The 24,206-nt window shown below is 41.4% G+C and overlaps 1 protein-coding gene across 6 annotated transcripts in view; it reads right to left on the bottom strand.

Annotated features, from left to right (window-relative positions):
• LOC135539573 (TOX high mobility group box family member 2-like) overlaps positions 1 to 24,206 on the bottom strand; it is a 137,856-nt gene that overhangs the window by 20,280 nt on the left and 93,370 nt on the right. For 4 of the 6 annotated variants that reach the window (XM_064965523.1, XM_064965521.1, XM_064965525.1 and 1 more), the window contains 2 exons: positions 10,077 to 10,316; positions 6,695 to 6,925 (listed from right to left, as the gene is read on the bottom strand). In XM_064965523.1, coding sequence (XP_064821595.1) covers positions 6,695 to 6,925; positions 10,077 to 10,316 — 471 coding nt within the window. The remainder of the gene's footprint in view (positions 1 to 6,694; positions 6,926 to 10,076; positions 10,317 to 24,206) is intronic. The other 2 variants (XM_064965527.1, XM_064965526.1) reach the window with 1 other exon arrangement.

Below are 24,206 nucleotides of genomic sequence, written 5' to 3' on the forward strand. Positions count from 1 at the left end.
GTGAGATACGGTGTGCGGTGGCAAACAGGCTGCACTTCGTCATAGAGACAGGTGCTTTTATTTGACACGCAATAGGCCCCTGCCCGACTGGATATTCTAAAAATATGAATTTTGTCTGGGACCGGCATCATCAGACTGTCTCATTTTCCATTCATTTCAGCAAGTCATTTGTTACTATTGGCCCCTTTGACTTTTTCCTCCAGGGTTGGAATGCAAAAATGAAAGCAAAGAAAATGTACAGAGAAGTTTTGTTTGAAAAACTTGACCTTCCTGTAACCCTATGGTTGCGAGTTTAATCAATACAGGGTAGTAGTTTCGCTGTAATTACACTACACATGCATTGCCATTGTAATCGATCTGTAATAATGACATTGACATTGAGTATGTACTTCATGAACCACCCATTGTTCCATCATACACACCATGCATCACATAAGCATATGGTACATTCTGTGGTGCAATTCATATGGTGCAATATTTCACAGTGAAAGCCATTTTATAGAGAAATAACTGAATCCATGGAAACGATACTGCAACGGGACCTATGCATATTCCACAATTCAAAGATAGTTCAAATCAAGCTTTGATTTTGGAGTGAACTATGTACCAATATTTGTGACTACAAATTAGATTATTTTTTCTTTGACATGTGCCTTTATTCTGCCTACTCCTCTATGGCCGTAACAAAACTAAGATGTGTTTGTTGTGTGTTTACCTATTGTTTTCTGTGATTACTGTGTGAATATGAAATGTCTTTGAAATGAAATGTCTTTGACAGGAGTTTCTGTGGTCCTTCTGTTCTGACAGACGTGTGAGGTTGTGGTGGGAGATAACTGTTTACTTACATTTAACTACATTGTGATTATGGTAAATACGCTGTTGCTTAGTTATACTGTAGGTCTCTATGGCTCTGGCTTGAACAAACCATCTGAAGTGAAGGTTGGCCTTGCCTGTACAGTACCTTTATGTTGTGATATGTTTTGTTGGACATTTAGACTTTGTTTGACTGATATGGATATACAGTACCATCAGAAAGTATTCATACCCCTTGACTTATTCCACATTTTGTTGTGTTACAGCCTGAATTCAAAATGTATTAAATAGATTGTTTATCTCTCACCCTTCTACACACAATACACTATAAAGATTTAGCCAATTTATTCAAAATTAAATATTGAAATATCTCCTTTACATAAGTAGTCACACCCCTTTGCTATGACACTCCAAATTGAGCTCAGGTGCATCCAATTTCCTTTGATCATCCTTCAGATGTCACTAAACCTTGATTGGAGTCCACCTGTGGCCAATTCATTTTTGAAAGAAACATACCTGTCCGTAGATCTCTGAGATAGAATTGTGATGAGGATATAAAACTATTTGTAGAGTCTTGAAAGTTTCCAAGAGCACAAAATTATGTACCCAGACTCTTCCTAGAGCTGGCCGTGCAACCAAACTAAGCAACTGTGCAAGAAGGACCTTGGTCAGGGAGGTGACCAAGAACCCAATGACCACTTTGACAGAACTACAGAGTTCCTTGGCTGAGATGAGAGAACCTGCCAGAGGGACAACAGTATCTACAGCACTTCACCAATCTGTGCTTTATGGGAGGGTGGCCAGACGGAAGCCACTCCTGAAAAAGGGAACATGGCAGCCCGCCTGGAATTTGCAAAAAGGCACGTGAAAGATTTAGAGCATAATGCAAAAGATTCTGTGGTCTCATGAGTCAAAAATGCAATGTTTTTGGCCTTCAAACAAAGTGCTTTGTCTGCAGAAAACCAGGCACAGCTCACCACCCGTCTAACACCATCCCTAACATGAAGCATGATGGCAGCATCATGCTATGGGGATTCTTTTCAGCAGCAGGGATGGGGAGACTGGTAAAGATAGAGGGAACAATGAATGGAGCCAGATACAGGCAAATCCTTGATGAGAACCTTTCTTCAGAGTTCACCTTAGACTGGGCAAAAATGTACATTCCAACAGGACAATTACCCCAAGCATACAGCCAATGCAATGCTGTAATGGCTTCAGAACAAGAATGTAAAAGTCCTTGAGTGGCCCAGCCAAAGCCCAGTCTTGTATACATGTATATGGAAAGACTTGGAGATTGCTATTCATCACTGCTCCCCATCTAACTTAACAGAGCTTGAGAAAATCTGCAAGGAAGAATGGGAGAAAATCCCCAAATCCAGATGTGCAAAGCTGATACAGACACCCAACACGACTCAAAGCTGTAATCGCCGCCAAAGGTGCTTCTATGAAGTATTGACTAAGGGGTGTGAATACATACGTACATGAGATATTTCATTTTCAATACATATGCTAAAATGTCTAGCAACATGCTTTCCCTTTGTCATTATGGGGTATTGTGTGCAGATGGATGAGATGAAACAAGACGAAATGTGGAATAAGTCAAGGGGTATGAATACTTTCTGAAGCCACTGTATGTCTGTCAATGTTTTATAGAGATAAAGTGAATTTTATTACATCAGGAATGCTATTATGCTCTAATTTTGGAGCCGCGAAACTTCATCCTACAGTTTTGAAATGTGACTCAGTTCAGGATATGTATGTCACGACTTATGTCACGACTTCACAGGAGAGCCGCTTGAACGTAAAAAATGTGAGACGCGTCCATGCACAATGATGTATACAGGTAAGATAGTCTAGCATTAGCTAGCTAACATTATATTTTCAGACACTATTGGCTGGCTGGCTCCCAAGCTGACGTTATTATTAGTTTCCCAGAGCTGTGTGCTGTTCTAGTTAGAGCCTAATGTTACTAACCATTGAACATGGTTGGTTAGCTCCCAGCACTGTGGCATTGTTGGCACTGTTTATTGTTTAACTAGCTAACGTTGGCTCGCTGGCTCGTTAGCTAACGTTATGTGACGTGTGTACAACATCCGTTGAAAATGGCCGGTGTCAGTAAATGTCTGCAAAAAAGCATAATGAAATTGTTGCCAGCAGAACTGGTAAGGCTGTTTTCATGTTATCCAGAGGTAAACAAATCATCGGACAGAGCATCAAGTGTGCGCTTCAAGAGCGAAACGAGATGGGTGGGGCTAAAGCTTAGGGTGAGGGTGTGAACGATGCTGAATAGGTGTAGACAAAGTAGAGCTCTTCCCTACTGTAGATATCAAAACATTCAAAGGTCACTTTCTCAAAAGTGAGTGTACAAGTTGACTTTCAAAGCAAGTCCATGGAGAACAAGAGCACCTCCTCCCAGCTGTCCACTGCACTGAGGCCAGGTAACACGGTCACCACCGATAAATCCGTGATAATCAAAAACTTCAACAAGCATTTCTCAACGGCAGGCCATGCCTTCCTCCTGGCTACTCCAACCTCGGCCAACAGCTCTGCCCCCCCCAGCTACACGCCTCCCCAGCTTCTCCTTTACCCAAATCCAGATAGCAGATGTTCTGAAAGAGCTGCAAAACCTGGACCCATACAAATCAGCTGGGCTTGACAATCTGGACCCTCTATTTCTGAAACTGTCCGCCGCCATTGTCGCAACCCCTATTACCAGCCTGTTCAACCTCTCCTTCGTATCATCTGAGATCCCCAAGGATTGGAAAACTACCGCGGTCATCCCCCTCTTCAAAGGGGGAGACACCCTGGACCCAAACTGTTACAGACCTATATCCATCCTGCCCTGCCTATCTAAGGTCTTCGAAAGCCAAGTCAACAGATCACTGACCATCTCGAATCCCACCGTAAATTCTCTGCTGTGCAATCCGGATTCCGAGCCGGTCACGGGTGAACCTCAGCCACGCTCAAGGTACTAAACGATATCATAACCGCCATCGATAAAAGACACTACTGTGCAGCCGTCTTCATCGACCTGGCCAAGGCTTTCGACTCTGTCAATCACAATATTCTTATCGGCAGACTCAGTAGCCTCGGTTTTTCTAATGACTGCCTTGCCTGGTTCACCAACTACTTTGCAGACAGAGTTCAGTGTGTCAAATCGGAGGGCCTGTTGTCCGGTCCTCTGGCAGTCTCTAAGGGGGTACCACAAGGTCAATTCTCGGGCTGACTCTTTTCTCTGAAAATATCAATGATGTTGCTCTTGCTGCGGGCGATTCCCTGATCCACCTCTACGCAGACGACACCATTCTGTATACTTCTGGCCCTCCTTGGACACTGTGCTATCTAACCTCCAAACGAGCTTCAATGCAATACAACACTTCTTCCGTGGCCTCCAACTGCTCTTAAACGCTAGTAAAACCAAATGCATGATTTTCAACCGTTTGCTGCCTGCACCCGCACGCCCGACTAGCATCACCACCCTGGATGGTTCTGACCTAGAATATGTGGACATCTATAAGTACCTAGGTTTCTGGCTAGACTGCAAACTCTCCTTCCAGACTCATATCAAACATCTCCAATCCAAAATAAAATCTAGAGTCGGCTTTCTATTTCGCAACAAAGCCACCTTCACTCACGCTGCAAAACTTACCCTAGTAAAACGGACTATCCTACTGATCCTCGACTTCGGCAATGTCATCTACAAAATAGCTTCCAATACTCTACTCAGCAAACTGGATGCAGTTTATCACAGTGCCATCTGTTTTGTTACTAAAGCACCTTATACCACCCACCACTGCGACCTGTATGCCCTTGCTACATGTTCGTCGCCAGACCCACTGGCTCCAGGTCATCTACAAGTCTATGCTATGTAAAGCTCCGCCTTATCTCAGTTCACTGGTCACGATGGCAACACCCACTCATAGCACGCGCTCCAGCAGGTGTATCTCACTGATCATCCCTAAAGCCAAAACCTCATTTGGCCACCTTTCCTTCCAGTTCTCTGCTGCCTGCGACTGGAACGAATTGCAAAAATCTCTGAAGTTGGAGACTTTTATCTCCCTCACCAACCTTAAACATCTGCTATCTGAGCAGCTAACCGATCGCTGCTGCTGTACATAGTCCATCGGTATATAGCCCACCCAATTTACATACCTCATCCCCATACTGCTTTTATTTTATTTACTTTTCTGCTCTTTCGCACACCAGTATCTCTACCTGCACATGTTCATCTGATCATTTATTACTCCAGTGTTAATCTGCTAAATTGTAATTATTCACTTCTATGGCCTATTTATTGCCTACCTCCTAATGCCTTTTGCACACAATGTATATAGATATTTTTTTCCCTACTATGTTATTGACTTGTTTATTGTTTACTCCATGTGTAACTCTGTGTTGTTGTCTGTTCACACTGCTATGCTTTATCTTGGCCAGGTCGCAGTTGCAAATGAGAACTTGTTCTCAACTAGACTACCTGGTTAAATAAAGGTGAAATAAATATACAGTTGAGTTTACATACACTTAGGTTGGAGTCATTAACACTTGTTTTTCAAACACTCCACAAAATTCTTGTTAACAAACTATAGTTTTGGCAAGTCGGTAAGGACATCTACTTTGTGCATGACACAAGTCATTTTTACAACAATTGTTTACAGTCAGATTATTTTACTTATAATTCACTGTATTACAATTCCAGTGGGTCAGAGGTTTACATACACTAAGTTGACTCTGCCTTTAAACAGCTTGGAAAATTCCAGAAAATGATGTCATGGCTTTAGACCTCCACTATTCTGGTTCATCCTTGGGAGCAATTTCCAAACACCTGAAGGTACCACGTTCATCTGTACAAACAATAGCATGCAAGTACAAACACCATGGGACCACGCAGCTGTCATACCGTTTAGGAAGGAGACGCCTTATGTCTCCTGTAGATGAACGTACTTTGGTGCAAAAAGTGCAAATCAATCCCAGAACAACATCAAAGGACCTTGTGAAGATGCTGGAGGAAACAGGTACATGTGAAGATGCTGAAGGAATCAGCATCTATATCGACATAACCTGAAAGGTCAGCAAGGAAGAAGCCACTGCTCCAAAACCGCCATTAAAAAGCCAGACTACGGTTTGCAACTGCACATGGGGACAAAGATTGTACTTTTTGGATAAATGTCCTCCGGTCTGATGAAACAAAAATAGAACTGTTTGGCCATAATGACCATCGTTATGTCTGGAGGAAAAAGGGGGACGCTTGCAAGCCGAAGAACACCATCCCAACCGTGAAGCACACAACTTCACCCAACTTATTGTGGTAAGCTTGTGGAAGGCTACCCAAATTGTTTGATCCAAGATAAACAATTTAAAGGCAATGCTACCAAATACTAATTGAGTGTATGTAAACTTCTGACCAACTGGGAATGTGATGAAAGAAATACAAGCTGAAATAAATAATTCTCTACTATTATTCTGAAATTTCACATTCTTACAATTAAGTGGTGATCCTAACTGACCTAAGACTTGGAATTTTTACTTTGATTACATGTCAGGAATTGTGAAAAACGGAGTTTAAATATATTTGGCTTAGGTGTATGTAATCTTCTGACTTCAACTGTACCATTTTGTAGCTCCGAGTCTCTACTTTTCTATAATGTAAAAAACACAATTTCAAATTTTGCTACATAAGACTGAATCCAGGTTGTATAATTGTTTGTGTGTTATTAGCTTAAGCAGACAGTGTTTGTCTAGTGTTGTGACATAGATGAAGATCATATCAAATGTTATGACCAATTCATGCATAAATCCCGGTAATTCCAAAGGGTTCACATACTTTTTCTTGCCACTGTATGTTGGTGTGTGTGTATACCCATGTATTTATTGGTATGTGTACCTGTTTTGCCTCCTCCCCCAGGCTATCCCACATGGAGGCCACTATCTTGGACACGTCCCCGAAGGTGGCGTTGGGGTTGGAGCCCTTAATGGCCGCCTGGGTGTCCCTGAAGAAGAGGGCGTAGGCTGACACAGGCTTGTTCGGCTCGTTGGGGTCCTTTTTCTTCTTCTTCTTCTGCGGTTTGGGCTTGGGCTTCATCATCTCCGAGGATGGCCGCTTCTCGCCCGTGATCTGGAAGACGATCAAAAAAACGACAACAGGGTTCTACTTTATTAATTTGTCCCTCATGTCTTTCTAACATTGTTCGGAGATTGAACTTTGTAGTTCCTTACAATAAGACAATCGCTCACTCAAAGAGAATGTATTACACACAAGAAATGCAGTAAACTTCAACTGTTCCCTTTTGATAGGAGTAGTAGGCTATCAAACTTGGTATGATGCCAATAGTTTCCGCCATTTTATATATACACTTCTTTACTACATGAGAAGATCAACAGCACACAGTGACTAGATGCTTTCCACCCATCTACTTCACGTTCCAGTGCACAGGCTCCTTAGATTGGTAAAGTTTCACTGCCTCTCATAGACCAATGGACATAGTCAGTGTGCCAACTCATCCATGTCGATGCCCACCAGACAGCTAAAACAAGTTTGCATCCCCACCATCAAGAGATATGAGTTGCCAGTCAAGTGTAAGAATAGCGCCCTTGTTGCAAGTATGACTTACTAGGGTAATAGACAATAATGTTTATGAACGTTTGCAGCGAAAAACAAAATAAAACTTAGTTTGACTTTAATGAAAGTGTGCATTTTTGCGATGAGTGTTTTCGATGACAGCTTAATTGAATCAATCCCTAGTTATTGAGTCATCCACAGTCAAATCAAAATAAAAACAACAAATAGTTGCAGTGCATCATTTATTTTCATTTAGAATTCTCATAAACATTCAATGTAACCATTTAAACCTGTTAACATCAATCAAACAACTTTGGGGCCTCCTGCGTGGCACTGCATCGCAGTGCTTGAGGTGTCACTACAGATCCGGGTTCGATCCCGTTGTGTCGCAGCCGGCCGCAAACGGGACACCCATGAGGAGGCAAACAATTGGCCCAGCGTCGTCCGGGTTAGGGGAGGTTTTGGCCGGCAGGGATGTCCTTGTCCCATCACGCTCGAGCAACTCCTGTGGCAGGCTGGGCGCATGCATGCTGACACAGTCGCCAGTTGCACAGTGTTTCCTCCGACATATTGGTGCGGCTGGCTCCCAGGTTAAGTGAGCAGTGTGTCAAGAAGCAGTGCGGCTTGGCAGGGTCGTGTTTCTGAAGACACATGGCTCTCGACCTGCGACTCTCCCGAGTCCGTATGGGAGTTGCAGCGATGGGAGAAGACTGTAATTATCAATTGGATATCACGAAAAACGGCTAAAAAGTACCAAAGAAAATACAATAAAAACACAACTTTGTTCAAATACATGTATTTAAAGTATGATACTATTAATACTCTCTTCTTTTGAATTGTACTCCATGAACAGAAACTGAGTCAGAATCATATGTCTGGTCTTATCTAATTTACCATTATCTATTCCGATTGAAGCTGCTCTGTCAGCAATACATCGTTTAAATTGTCAAACATTATTTATCAAAACAACACAAACGCAACATTTCGTCCAGGTCTAAGTAAAACTGTACATTCCTCACATCGTTTCATTAAGATAATAGATTCCAACTTTTGTGCAATGGAGCAAAAACTATTCCAAATCACATCTGTTTGTACTAGCTTTGATGTGGATGTTGAATAAATTGGAGGGAGGCAAATGGAATTACATTCTGATAGGGGAGAGATAGTAAAAGTGTTTTATTCATACATGGACAGGCATGCTCAGCGGGGACTTGTATGGTGGAGAAAGTATTGTTTTTCAGAACATTTGCTACTTTAACCGTGCGCTTACAGATGCTTATAAATGTGCAACAAGACGATAGAAACCCCCGGATTCAATTATACATATTCATGTTCCTCTTTACCAATCCCCCAGGTAAAGGAAAAACAAATCCAGTGAGAGCCCTGATTGGTGAGTCATTTCTATATGCTTTGTTGTATGGATTTACATAAATTAAACGAATGCCACTTTAATGAGTATGTATTCTGTTTCCTTGTTTCAAATGAAAGAGTTGTGCTTTTCCAATAGAGGAATTGAGGCACACGTATTCTCCCTCAAGCTTTCCTGTCCTTTTCCACACGTTTACCCCACAACGGAGAAACACATCTATTGATAGGTGTGTAGAGCCCTGGAAGACAATGATATACAGTATGGAAGACTGCTGCTTCTAGTGATTTTGTTTGGTCATCACTATGTTGTCTCAAGTTATGTCTACGACATCCTATAGAGACGGCTTATATACGAAGACATCCAAATGCATTACTGTCGCCATTGCTGCAATATAATTAACTGAACACAGCTTCTGTAAATTAGGGCCTATCGAACAACAATAATAAAAGATATGTTAACAACAAGGGAATCTGACATTTGTTTCACAATTGTTTGAGGGGAAAACAACATAACTGTAAATGGTGTGAGAAGTTCTTTCCTTTCTTGACGTGACAATTAACAATATGCAAATGAAATTAATGAGATGACATGGTGATAATGGATTCTTAGCAAAACCCACATTACATGAACATTTCAAATGAAATAATTTAGACAGCAAGCAACAAAGGGAAAATATAAAGGTGCATTGCTTTAAAAGCTGCAATATGACCAAATTCACATAGAAATGTAAGTTTTAGATCTGCCATTCTCAAGTCTAAGAAGAAGTAGATCTGTTCAATGTGCTATATTTCTATGCTTCCCATTGTTAAGTTTTGTTTTTATGTCATTTAAGTTTTCTTTTTTTGGTACACCTGCTTCAAACAACTGAAAATACAATAATATATGCTTCTTTTTCCACATAAACTTAAAGTAGGCTAACTATTATAATTTTAGCAACCAGGAAATGGCGGAGCAATTTCTGCAGAATGCATCTTTAAGTTTGAACCAGGATTCGAAGCCAATCTAAAAAAAATACAAGATGGTTTGTTATTGGCATGTCCTAAGAAGGCAAACAAACAAATGAAACAAAGCAATCACCAATACCTATGAGATTGGAAATGTGTATGCTTGCATCGAGACACCACTGTGCTTAAAACCTCACCGAGTAGCTTGTTGAATAATTGCCATACATTCACTGTCATACTGCCATACATACCGTACACACATTACACAACGTAAGTCACGTTGATAAAAAATTTAAAATGTTCATTCCATCTGGCAACACCCAACAGGACCAACCCAAACACCCTAACTTTCCCTAAGTTCAGCGAAATCAAAAAAGCATTGCCACATCAGTACCTTATGGTGGGAATCGATCTCCTCTTCCTGTGTAGAGCTCGAGGGAGAGGGTGTGGCTGATTTACTTCCGGGAGGTGAGGGAGAACCATGGGTAAGTGCACTCCGGCCAACCTGAGAGTTCAGTTGGGACATTGCGCTCATGGGATGGTGGGACAGTATCCTAGGTGACCTGTTTATCAGATGGGGGTTGTGAAGGCTGAGGTCATAATGTGAGCCGTCGTGGCGAGTCATCTCCTGGATCTGGGTGAGAGAAGAAGACCAGCTTTACTACTTAACTTTACCAATTGTACATTCCCAATTTGCCCAAAAACTTGACGTCTTCGTTAATGAAGGCAAACCGTTGGTAGGATGTCAAAGAAGGGAAGTGTGCCCTTCCGGGTTCACTGGTCCCACTGTTCTACTTAGGACTGGTCGGAAGCAAACTTATCTTCATTCTCCTCGGTCACGACTGAAATACACACCATGCGTTCGTCCAATAACTTGGCACTATTCGGGCCATTTTTATCTGATTGAGCTTTGAGGCACAATTTGATGTGTTGAATTTCAATTGCAGTCCTCCAGTGCAAATGACCTTGAACAACATATAATGCATCACACCAACATTATTCAAAGACTGTATCTGTCCCTTTATCTTACTTGTGAATTCATGGAACTGTTTTTCTTTTATGGAGATCTGCACTGCCACCCGTGGACTTGTGTCAACACCCTCTGATGTCCCTGCCTGGAATTTACAATCCAAACCAATAGAATCCAAACCAACTGAACCACTTGACTTTCAAAGCGAGGTGGGAGATGTCTTGCCGCTGTAGAGCATCATTAGGGCAACATTTACTAGATTGTTCACTAAGTACAAGGATGGTTCAGACTGAAAGCTATGCTTATGGAATAATAGCCTATAGCCTAAAATGACTGTGGTTGGTCATTCAACGAGAAAAAAAGCTATGGGCCAAGTTTATTGTTGAAAGTTAATGCATTAAAGGAGGATACACACTTTCAACTGATTAAAGAGACAGTCCTCATAACCCCTTCTTAAAGTAACACTCTTAGTAGTCTAACAGATCTTCTAAAATAACAACATCAAAAGCATTTAAAAAAAACTCTATCAGGACATAGACGAGCCAAAGCAGGCCTTAATGCAAGCATAACTGAGGAATGTTTGGCAATTTACAGATCAGAAAGTGATGAACTAGCATTTATCAGCGCTGTTAAACATTCATGAGTTAAATAATACATTACACATTAGCGCTGTGCTAAAAAGATCAAATTACTGGGGCGCTAGCATTATGAGATCTTGACAAACACAAGTAGAGCCTCTGAGATGAAGGCTCTGCAGCTCTGTAATCATAATTGGCCCCAGTAGGTTGCCAAGAATAAAATGTACTGGTAATGTAATGTTGCAGAGAACTCTGGGCTGCTTTGAAAAACCAAAGAATATTTACAGGACATTAGATTATTTTTTTTGACTCGGCAGCTGCTAACAAAAGGCTGCCTGAACAAAGACATTCCCTTTGCATTTAAAATAACCATGCTCTAACCTCCCCCACCCAAAACAGAACCTCCCAACCTCAAATCATAATTTAAAACACCATCACTCCACTTCTCAAACATGGTGAAATAGCTTTAGCAAAAAAAAGAAAATCCATTATTTTTCCATTTTCGGCGGAGCTGCTCTTTAAGGGTCTTCACAAATCAAGAAGCATTGAAAAACCAATTAATCAAACACGAATGGCCTATCATGGCTACAGCAGACCTATTTCCATAGCAACAGCCTCTGGGTGAAATCGTCACCCTTTTAATCTGAGCAAACTATGTTTCATATAAACAAAAAAAAGGGACAAGCAAAGCAGAAGAGTAGCAGTGTGGCAAGGTAGAGGGGTTCTCAGTAGTTCCAATTGGGATATATCTGTTTTTATAGAACAGTGGAGGAGTTATTGGGACAAAAGGAATTACCCATCTAATCCATATTGTTAAAGGAGGAAGGGGGAGAGGGTCTATAGCGGACTCCTATCAATCATGTTCGTTTCTCTTTCAACCGAATCGTGAATAATTCATAATATTTGTTTAGAATCAAGTATAGATACATTCTGCCACTATTCATATTCTAAATCATGCTTCATAGTATTAGCTTCAATTGTTGTTCCTTTTTCATTAAAGCTAAGTGCTCAAATGTAAAATATGGGGCACAATATCCAGATAGCAATATTAAAAACTAATCCCCTGTTTTGACTAGTTGATCAATCAAATGGAAAGCAAGACATGTCAGGAGATTTTTACTGTGAATATATTCTACATATCTACAGTGCTTTGCAAAAGTATTCACCCCCCTTGGAGTTTTTCCTATTTTCATGCATTTACAACCTGTAATGTAAATGGATTTTTATTTGGATTTCATGTACTGGACATACACAAAATAGTCCATTTTTTTGTTAAGCGTAGAAGTGGTACGTGTATATGTATTCAGCCCTTTTGCTATGAAGCCCCTAAATAAGATCTGGTGCAACCCATTACTTTCAAATGTCACGTAATTAGTTAAATAAAGTCCACCGGTGGGGCATTCTAAGTGTCACATGGTCTGTCACTTGATCTCAGTATATATACACCTATTCTGAAAGGCCCCAGAGTCTGCAACACCAATAAGCAAGGAGTACCACCAAGCAAGTGGCACTATGAAGACCAAGGAGCTCTCCAAACAGGCCAGTGACAAAGTTGTGGAGAAGTACAGATCAGGGTTGGGTTATAAAAACATATCTGAAACTTTGAACATCCCCCAGAGCAAGATTAAATCCATTATTTAAAAATGGAAAGAATATGAAACCACAACAAACATGCCAAGAGAGGGCAACCCACCAAAGCTCACGGACCAGGCTAGGAGGGCATTAATCAGAGAGGCAACAAAGAGACCAAAGATAACCCTGAAGGATCTGCAAAACTCCACAGCGGAGATTGGAGTATCTGTCCATAGGACCACTTTAAGCCGCTTTACGGAAGAGTAGCCAGAAAAAAATAAGCAAACATGTTTGGTGTTCACCAAAAGGCATGTGGGAGACTCCCCAAACATATGGAAGAAGGTACTCTGGTCAGATGATACTAAAATTGAGCTTATTGGCCATCAAGGAAAAAGCTATGTCTGGCACAAACCCAACACCTCTCATCACCCCGAGGTTACCATCCCCACAGTGCAGCATGGTGTTGGCAACACCATGCTGTGGGGATGTTTTTCATCGGCAGGGACTGGGAAACTGGTCAGAATTGAAGGAATGATGGATGGCTCTAAATACAGGGAAATTCTTGAGGGAAACCTGTTTCAGTCTTCCAGAGATTTGAGACTGGGACGGAGGTTCACCCTCCAGCAGGACAATGACCCTAAGCATACTGCTGAAGCAACACTCGAGTGGTTTAAGTTGAAACATTTAAATGTCTTGGAATGGCCTAGTCAAAGCCCAGGCCTCAATCCAATTGAGAATCTGTGGTATGACTTAAAGATTGCTGTACACCAGCAGAACCCATCCAACTTGAAGGAGCTGGAGCAGTTTTGCCTTGAAGAATGGGCAAAAATTCCAGTGGTTAGATGTGCCAAGCTTATAGAGACATACTCCAAGAGACTTGCAGCTGTAATTGCTGCAAAAGGTGGCTCTACAAAGTATTGACTTTATACACGCTCAAGTTTTCATTTTTTTGTATTATTTCTTGTTTGTTTCACAATAAAAATATTTTGCATTTTCAAAGTGGTAGGCATGTTGTGTAAATCAAATGATACAAACGCCCCAAAAATCTATTTTAATTCCAGGGTGTAAGGCAAACAAAATAGGAAAAATGCCAAAGGGGGTGAATACTTTCGCAAGCCACTGTAGACTTAAAATTGCTCATTACCAAAACATAATCTCTTCTCTTCATATATTGCAAATAAATAGTTTTCAACTTGTGAGAAATTCGTTAAATTAATGTACAAAGGTTAATTGACTAGACCTTGCACTGCGTTTGGATAAAATGTGAGCAAATATACTCCATCTATTCAACAGTACAATCTCAAATACCACACCAACAGAAGAAAATATAAATTATGGGAGCAAAGGTACACTGGCAAGTCAACAGCAGAAGCATTGTGCCCATTGAAGCTGATAGATTTCATTTATTTGTAGGATACTCATTCAAGGTTTTTTCTTTCTTTCTTTCTTTTTACTATTTTCTACATTGTAGAATAATAGTGAAGGCATCAAACCTATGAAATAACACATATGGAATCATGTAGTAACCAAAGAAAAAGTGTTAAACAAATTGAATATATTTTCGATTTTAGTAGCCACCCTTTCCCTTGATGACAGCTTTGCACACTCTGGCATTCTCTCATCCAGCTTCATGAGGAATCCTTTTCCAACAGTTTGAAGGAGTTCCCACATATGCTGAGCACTTGTTGGCTGCTTTTCCTTCACTCTGCGGTTCAACTCATCCCAAACCATCTCAATTGGGTTGAGGTCGGGTGATTGTGGAGGGCTGGTCCTTTGATGCAGCACTACATCACTCTCCTTCTTGGTCAAATAGCCCTTACACACATGTTAATTGAAATGCATTCCAGGTGACTACCTCATGAAGCTGGTTGAGAGAATGCCAAGAGTGTGCAAAGTTGTCATCAAGGCAAAGGGTGTCTACTTTGAAGAATCTCAAATTTAAAATATATTTTGATTTGATTAAAACTTTTTTTGGTTTCTAGATGATTCCATATGTGTTATTTCATAATTTTCATGTCTTCACTATTATTCTATAATGAAAAAAAAAAAAAAAAAAAATGAAAAACCCTTGAATGAGTAGGTGTGTCCAAACATTTGACTGGCACTGTAGTTTAATTTACACATTATAAATTCATTAAGGTCGAGTACATGATGCCTCTAGTAACTAGTTTTACCTCTACAACAAAAATGCATATTGCAAGCAAGTAATACATGAATACAAAACACTCAAACTACATGTAGAAACCCTATTCTTGCAAATCATCACGATTCCAAGTCACATAATCACACTTCCAACAGTTGTCGAACCAAATCGTTATCCTAAAGGGCCTTTTATTATGTTTTGGAGTGCTTTCTGTTCACCCTTTCACCTCGAGAGAGAATCAGAGAGAGTGAGAAGGTATCACGTTGCACCATCAGTCACCCTAAGCTAAATAAAGCAGGTGGGTGACGGCTGTACAAACATTATGAAAGAATCTCACAAAGGTTGCCGGTTGCCATAGGTACAGTATGCTAATTCATAAACGGTGTCATCTCTGGACGTGGGGGGAAGTGCTGTCTGGGTAACAGGCTTTATTTGGCCATTACTGTCTGGCTCAATCCTTCCCAGAACAGGCAGACAGACAACATGTTCTTTATTCTAACAGAGCAATGATGATGCAACTGGCGATTATGTAATAAATTAAATTGCAATTCGGCTGCTTCTTCATTGTCGAAGGGATGACTTTTCTGAGAATATCACTTTATTGTTTGACGCTTCTGGGTTTAGAAGTCACACATTAACATGTAGCGGACAAGAGTTGGTTATGGTCACGTGATGCGGTAGCTCCACCTACAATCTTCAAAACCAGTTTCTGCTCTTGGACCAAGTGGGAATTTCCTCTTGGTGTAATGGTCCAAGACGCTGGTCGCCCCCATTGTGGGAGATCCGGGTTCATATCCTGTGTGTTACTTTTTCATCCTACGTGGTGCGGTCTCTCATGGGGGAGGAGGTCAAAGGAGGGTGAATGTAGCGGACATGAACGAGTCATTGTGACGAGGTAGCTCCGACTGCGAACTTCAAAACCAGAATCTGCCCTCGGACCAAGAAGAAATCTCCTCTTGGTCTGATGGTCTAAGACATTGGTTGCTTCCAGGGGGAGAACTTGGGTTCATGCCTGGCGTGACACACACACAATTGGCTTGGTGACAGTTTGATGTTGCAATTTCAAAGTCCAGAATGACCGCCCAGCCGACCCCTAACCGTGATGCAAAGGCAGGATGAAACTTTGGGGCAAATCTGTTCCCCTCTCTCCACTGTAGATGTGTTTGTATTCACATCTTGTACATCATAGTCAAATAACAAAGGCCTTCCAATTATGCGCAACACATTGTGTGCAAGCTGGTATATCAGAAAGCTATTGTTCTTCTGATTGTCTGACCTTACCTTTGAAATGGTTTCATCGCAGCTCGGATTTCCTGCACCATTTGATTTAGCTAAGGGATTAAACCAGCAACTGCAATGCCACAGTGAAGTGGACTAGAACAGCTAGAGTTTCACAGAGAAAGAGAGCTAGACAGTATGGAGTGGACACCTCTAACATTTGTCCTAAACATGATTTCATATCGTTCAACTCAACTTCATATCACTTCTTATCTGTAGTTTTATTTAGGACCCAATGACTAGAGAGCTAGAGCTACACAAAGACGGAGAGCTACAGATGAGGTTGGAAGTTATATACACGTTTTTCAATCACTCCACAAATTTCTTGTTAACAAACTATAGTTTTGCAAGTCGGATAGACATCAACTTTGTGCATGACAAAAGTCACTTTTCCAACAATTGTTTACAGACAGATTATCTCACTGTATCACAATTCCAGTGGGTCAGACGTTGACATACACTAAGTTGACTGAGCCTTTAAACAGCTTGGAAAATTTCAGAAAATGATATCATGGCTTTAGAAGCTTCTGATAGGCTGATTGACATCCTTTGAGTCAATTGGAGGTGTACCTGTGGATGTACTTCAAGGCCTACCTTCAAACTCAGAGCCTCTTTGCTTGACATCATAGGAAAATCAAAAGAAATCAGCCAAGACCTCCACAAGTCTGGTTCATCTTTGGGAGCAATTTTCAAACGCCTGAAGGTATCACGTTCATCTGTACAAACAATAGTACGCAAGTACAAACACCATGGTACCACGCAGCCATCGTACCACGCAGGAAGGAGACGCGTTCTGTCTCCTAGAGATGAACATACTTTGGTGAGAAAAGTGCAAATCAATCCCTGAACTACGGCAAAGGACCTTGTGAAAATGCTGGAGGAAACAGGTACAAAAGTATCTATATCCACAGTAAAACAAGTCTTATATCGACATAACCTGAAAGGCCGCTCAGCAAGGAAGAAGCCACTGCTCAAAAACCGCCATAAAAAAGCCAGACTACGGTTTGCAACTGTACAGAGATCGTACTTTTTGGAGAAATGTCCTCTGTTCTGATGAAACAAAAATAGAACTGTTTGGCCATAATGACCATCATTATGTTTGGAGGAAAAAGGGGTAAGGCTTGCAAGCCGAAGAACACCATCCCAACCGTGAAGCATGGGGGTGGCAGCATCATGTTATGGGGGTGCTTTGCTGCAGGAGGGACTGGTGCACTTCGCAAAATAGATGGCATCATGAGGCAGGAAAATAATGTGGATATATTGAAGCAACATCTCAAGACATCAGTCAGGAAGTTAAAGCTTGGTCAAAAATGGGTCTTCAAATGGACAATGACCACAAGCATACTTCCAAAGTTGTGGCAAAATGGCCAGACTACGGTTTGCAACTGCACATGGGGACAAAGATTGTACTTTTTGGAGAAATGTCCTCCGGTCTGATGAAACAAAAATAGAACTGTTTGGCCATAATGACCATCGTTATGTCTGGAGGAAAAAGGGGGACGCTTGCAAGCCGAAGAACACCATCCCAACCGTGAAGCACGGGGGCGGTAGCATCGTGTTGTGGTGGTGCTTTGCTGCAGGAGGGACTGGTGCACTTCACAAAATAGATGGCACCATGAGGCAGGAAAATAATGTGGATATATTGAAGCAACATTTCAAGACATCAGTCAGGATGTTAAAGCTTGGTCGCAAATGGGTCTTCCAAATGGACAATGACCACAAGCAAAGTTGTTGCGAAATACTTAAGGACAACAACGTCAAGGTATTGGAGTGGCTATCACAAAGCCCTGACCTCAATCATATCGAAATTTTGTGGGCAGAAATGAAAAAGTGTGTGCGAGCAAGGATGCCTACAAACCTGACTCAGTTACACCAGCTCTGTCAGGAGGAATGGGCCAAAATTAACCCAACTTATTGTGGGAAGCTTGTGGAAGGCTACCCAAAATATTTGACCCAAGTTAAACAATTGAAAGGCAATGCTACCAAATACTAATTGACTGTATGTAAACTTCTGACCCACTTGGAATGTGATGAAAGAAATAAAAGCTGAAATAAATAATTCTCTCTACTATTATTCTGACATTTCACATTCTTAAAATAAAGTGGTGATCCTAATTGACCTAAAACAGGGAATATTTACTAGGATTAAATGTCAGGAATTGTGAAAAACTGAGTTTAAATGTATTTGGCTTAGGTGTATGTAAACTTCTGACTTCAACTGTAGACACTATTGAGCGAATACTTCTACATTTGTACTTTCATATTATGATTTCATATTATGATTTCATATAATGATTTCATATCATTATAATGTTACCACTTCATATCAACTGCTTTATTTAGGTCCCAATGCATTACAAGGTTTCATGGCTCTAGCTCCGTAATAGAACAACATTGACCCAACCACCACTATGCATGGGCTTTTTGCTCGCATTAGTATTGCATTGGAATTGTAGTATGCATCACCATACATAGCATTGTCATGTAGATTGACAAAGAGCGAAAACCAAGTGGAAGATGGTTTCAATGGCTCACTTTTGCTGATGAGAGTATTTTCATATAATGTACTTACACACTGTAACAGCGTTTGTTTGCCGTACTTTTGAGCTAAAGCCTTTGTGATAGAATACAAACAATGATTTAGGATCAAAATGGCCCAAGATCGGCATTATTGCTGTAACAAGGGGATAGATAAAACAAGGGCAAAATCTGACAAATACTGGGACGTAATTGCATATTATAATATCCTTTAGAAATATTTATCAATCAGCCTTAAAAAGGGATGGAATTAATAAAATACATATTCTATTATAATTAGCATAATCTACTTTGAGGTTTTGTGTCTACCTCCATTTTCTCTGAGGACCAAGCAATCAAGAATCTAGATGTAAGGTATTATTCAAAATGGGTGTCCAGAAGTTTTCAGGTCAATACATCAACAAAACAATGTTTGCTTTGTGAAACAAAAACAAGTCTTCACACATTCAAATCACACAAGCTTCACCGCCGCACACTGCCCACTCAGCTTTTGATTGAATAGTGCCCATACTTGCCTGCTTAGCGCTCCTATCCCTGGCAGTGTTGGGAGAAACCCAGGTTTACTAAGCCTTCCTCCTTCAACCCCCCAATTCACACCTTCCCTGATTGGAGCCATCTTGTTTGAGAGTGATGGCTCACTCACACAGGTTCACAGTTGCTATTGTAAAATCATTGAGCGTTTAATTGAAACAAATGACTCTAATAATATAACATTATCCTTGCAGGCGCCCAGCCGTGACAGCTTTAATTAGGGCTGTGTTCGAGACTGATCCTTCAAAAGCAACGATAAACATGCCTTAGGTAATAGGGGAGCCAATCAGCCAGCGAGCTACCGGGCCCTCATACTGCCTACTGCCCGGTCCTCATATTGCCTACTGCCCGGCCCTCATACTGCCTACTGCCCGGTCCTCATACTGCCTACTGCCCGGTCCTCATACTGCCTACTGCCCGGTCCTCATACTGCCTACTGCCCGGTCCTCATACTGCCTACTGCCCGGTCCTCATACTGCCTACTGCCCGGCCCTCATACTGCCTACTGCCCGGTCCTCATACTGCCTACTGCCCGGTCCTCATACTGCCTACCCGCCCGGTCCTCATACTGCCTGCCTACTGCCCGGTCCTCATACTGCCTACTGCCCGGTCCTCATACTGCCTACTGCCCGGCCCTCATACTGCCTACTGCCCGGTCCTCATACTGCCTACTGCCCGGTCCTCATACTGCCTACTGCCCGGCCCTCATACTGCCTACTGCCCGGTCCTCATACTGCCTACTGCCCGGTCCTCATACTGCCTACTGCCCGGCCCTCATACTGCCTACTGCCCGGCCCTCATACTGCCTACTGCCCGGCCCTCATACTGCCTACTGCCCAGTCCTCTTACTGCCTACTGCCCGACCCAGGTTCTAATCCCGCCAGTTTCAAAAGCACACATGTGAGACTTATATCATGTTAAATATTGGGAAACCAACGTGTCTGAGTCATGTGAAAAGTCCATGTAAAACTTCACGTGCCTGAAAACCACGTGTCTGTTTATCCCACGTCACACTTATCACGTGATGTATTCATGTGAATTTTTTTTCTTTGAAATGTCACACGTGTCCGAAAACCACGTGACTGACACGTGCAAATTTCACATGTAAACATTTACAATAACCTGTGTACGAATACCACGTGTTCTTTTCACGTGGGTTTTTTCCATTTGGTTTTCAAGGGGGGGATGCAAAGTAATAAGGTAGGCAGAAGATGCCTTGGATGCTACTCGCAAAGGAAAAGACAGGATTGGCTTGTGATATTGAAAGTAATGAAAGTATTCCAGGTATTGGATACAGGGTATCCTGTATATTTAGGACATGAAGTGGATAATTCCCAAGGTGGGTTATCATCATTCTACACAGCGAGGAAAATTCTGTTTATTTCTATGGTAGTTCTTTGTCAATGAATTCATAATTGGCTGTACATTTGGATATAATTCACCCCATTACATGGCCCAGGTCACTTGCACTTGCTAAGCAACAACTGAACGAGCAACTTCTGATCACTCCAACTTGATCCTAATCAAAGATGACAAGAACAAAAAATACATACAAATATCTTGAACATACTGTACTTCCTTCACTTCCTTTGACTGAGAAACGGCAAACGCTCCTCAAGTGAGCAGTATCAAAACGTAATTACACATAGCTGTAATGTCTCACGGCGACATTGCAAAGGAAGCACAGTTACGCAAAGTTCAGTTCCAATGTGTCCAAACATTCCAAGTGTCCCTTTTTTTTCATCCTGTCAATGTACACGCCAGAGTGGCAAGGTTCTCGAGAGACTTTAAAGACCACGTGGTTGTTTTTTCTGTCAGGAGCTGTACAGTGTACACTAACCTGGCACTCAATATGGAGGCATGGAATTAGCCTTGAGTTGAGCAAGTATGTTTCTCTCATCAGCACAGATTTAAACACACCTGATCCATACTATAGTAGGACTGTAAGCCACTAAGTCTCTCTTTGAAGATATGCTGAGACAGAGTCACTAATAAGGCAATGATGGGTGCAAGCACATTTCCCAAAGCTTGGCTGCACTACAACAGTAATTTGCCAGTGCCGTTGAACAGAACAGGAACAAATTGGAGTGCTCCGGGTACCATGAAACAGAGGGTTGCTATCCTATCACATATGACTGAATAGTGACTACTAACCACCAACCACCTTTTCAAAATGGAGACTTGAAAATTGTGATGTGCAGATGTGAAATGTCGTAGTGTCCCCTTCGGCGTTATCCTCCGTGTTCCTCATTTCATGTAATGTCAGCGGCCCCCTTTTCTCTTCCCCTTCCCCCCTTTTCTATCTCTCTCAAAGCACCTCATCACACAACTGTCTCCCACCGTCACAACGGGAGAGTATCTGAGCAAACGTCTCGTCTGACATGTTTGAGACGATTGTGAGGAGCTGTGGGGACCCAGGGTACCGACAGTAAGACAGAGCCTGCCTCCCAAATGGCACCATATTCCCTACTAAATGCACTAGTGCCATAGGGCTCTGGTCAAAAGTAGTGCACTATGTAGGGAATAGGGTGCCATTTGGGACACAACCCTATGAGCCGCTCTGCTTCTTCTAATGAGAGCACAGTCAAATATGTCTCCCATTCCCTTCCTCACCTCGTACTCGCACACAGTATGAGCACACACACACGCATACATACACACGCATGGGCACGTAAGGTTCTCACAATGCGGGGAGTCTCGGCAACAATTAAGTTAACCAGGAGGTGATTTGCGAGAGTGTTAACTCCTCACACACACTGTCTTCACATGTTCTTGACAGGGGCCTTCTTCACCTACTGCACATGTGGACCTCCAAAGAGCATACTGCAGAAATAACATACAAATGAGTAGCTGACATACAGTATGTCTGAATACCATAATGGCATAATACAGTCGAGGGGAATCATTTGAATAGGCTAATCTTACAGTGCAATGTCAAGAGTATAGCTGAGAGAGCGCCAGCATTTTGGATCGGCCCATTATTACAGTTGCACATCCTATTAGTCAAAGTACACTGGAGTATTAGTCAAAGTACACTGGAAAGGACAATAGTCAGTGGGGGAAGCTGCGATCATATGGGATCTTCTCCAATAGCCAATAGGGCCGAATATTCCTCCAAGTAGGATGGCGAAGATATGGCACCGAGCAATATGGACACGATTTCATGCAATGATAAGCTGCAGTAGGGGCCTGTGGCTAAATGTAATATGAAATATGAAATCCTTTATCTATGTAACTGCATCACAGGACTGCGTCCATCCTCTGCTGCAGCTGAGTCTTGTTTGGTGACCTCTTTGGCTACGTCTCAATTGGCACCCTATTCCCTATTTAGTGCACTACTTTTGACCAGGGCCCACAGTGCTCTGGTTCCAAAGTAGTGCACTAAATAGGGAATATTTGGGATGTAATGATTTTTTTTTCACACAATGAGTCTTCAATACCTCTCATATCGGCAACTTGAGTGATGAGCATAAACATGATGATATGTAAACACAATATCTAGTTGTACTTAGAAATGGAAAGCTTTCAATTTGTTTATTTGTTTCCACTTCCACTCTGCTGCAATGACCTCTAACCATGTTGATATGATACAGTGAAGTGAGTGGGCTGTAGGCACTCAGACAACAGACGGTGGAGTGGTATACAATGAAGTCAACCAATGGAAATGTAATTGATATTAACCTATTAAAAGATGCACTATGCAGAAATCACTTGGCCATTTCCTGGTTGCTAAAATTCTAATAGTTCGCTTAATTTGAGTTCACCTGACAAAACAAGCAAAGCATAGTGTAGAGAATCATTGCACCATCTAAACCGCTGTGAAAAATATTTTCCATAACCAAAAATATTGTATTTTCAGCTTTTTGAAGCTGGTGTCCCAAACCAAAAGTGAAAGAGGCAAAAACGGAACTTAAAAACAAGAAGCATAGAAATGGTGCACATCGAAAATATTTACCGCTTCTTAGACTTGCTTTTAATGAGAATTACAGATCTATAAAACAAGTTTCTATGTAAATTTAGTTGGGTCACCAAAAAAGTTACATATTGCAGCTTTAAATCAAGGAATTGTAATCAACCTATTGAATCAACGTATTGAAAAATGTATGTACACCCTTAGGTCTGAAATGTGAAATGTCTGAAATGCAATGGAGCTGGCCAATGTTAAAACATAACACTATTACCGAGGGTGTGCATGAAAAGGAAATGAAATCCATACCTTATCCCTTGATTAGCTTAATCCTAAGGCTAATTGACTTTATCAGAAAGAAGACAAAGATGAGTTCTAGCCGTCTAACAGCGATGAATTCAAAGTTCTCTTAGAAATAATGAAATTGGAAATAACATTATATTTCGCTCCAATATTTCTTCATAATATACAACTACAGTTTCATATCACATTGCTGGAAAAATAAGGCACCTTTTCCCGGGAGAGGATAAAATAATTTATTTTTTCCTTATCGGTCATCTATTTTTTCAGACGAATGCTATTACATGGCTGCTGGCGGTTGCCTAGCAACAGGAAATATTAATAGGACCTTTTATTAGCCGAGCTTTACCAGTGGAGTACTAAAATGAGGAAGTGGAAAACATGAATGTGTTACATAAATCTTTAGACCTTTCAGGGTTTGCACGAGTCTCTGTTTGTCCAATGATTTATTACGGCGATGCTTCATTTATGGGAAAAGGGCCTGTGAAATACAAAAATGGAACATTAGCTTGAAGGACTATTTGAAAATAAATAATTGCAAAAGGTGAAAAGAAAGCTGTTTAAAAAGCAGGCCTCTCTCTCTCTCTCTCTCTCTCGCTCTCTTTTGCTCAGGTTTCACAGGGCTATCAAACAAAAATGTGTTTTGGAAGCATCGATCATCTATCTGAGCCTGGAATAGTTCATATAATATATAAGATACGTTCTAT

This window comes from Oncorhynchus masou, chromosome 5 (assembly GCF_036934945.1).
Source record: "Oncorhynchus masou masou isolate Uvic2021 chromosome 5, UVic_Omas_1.1, whole genome shotgun sequence".
NCBI lineage: Eukaryota > Metazoa > Chordata > Actinopteri > Salmoniformes > Salmonidae > Oncorhynchus > Oncorhynchus masou.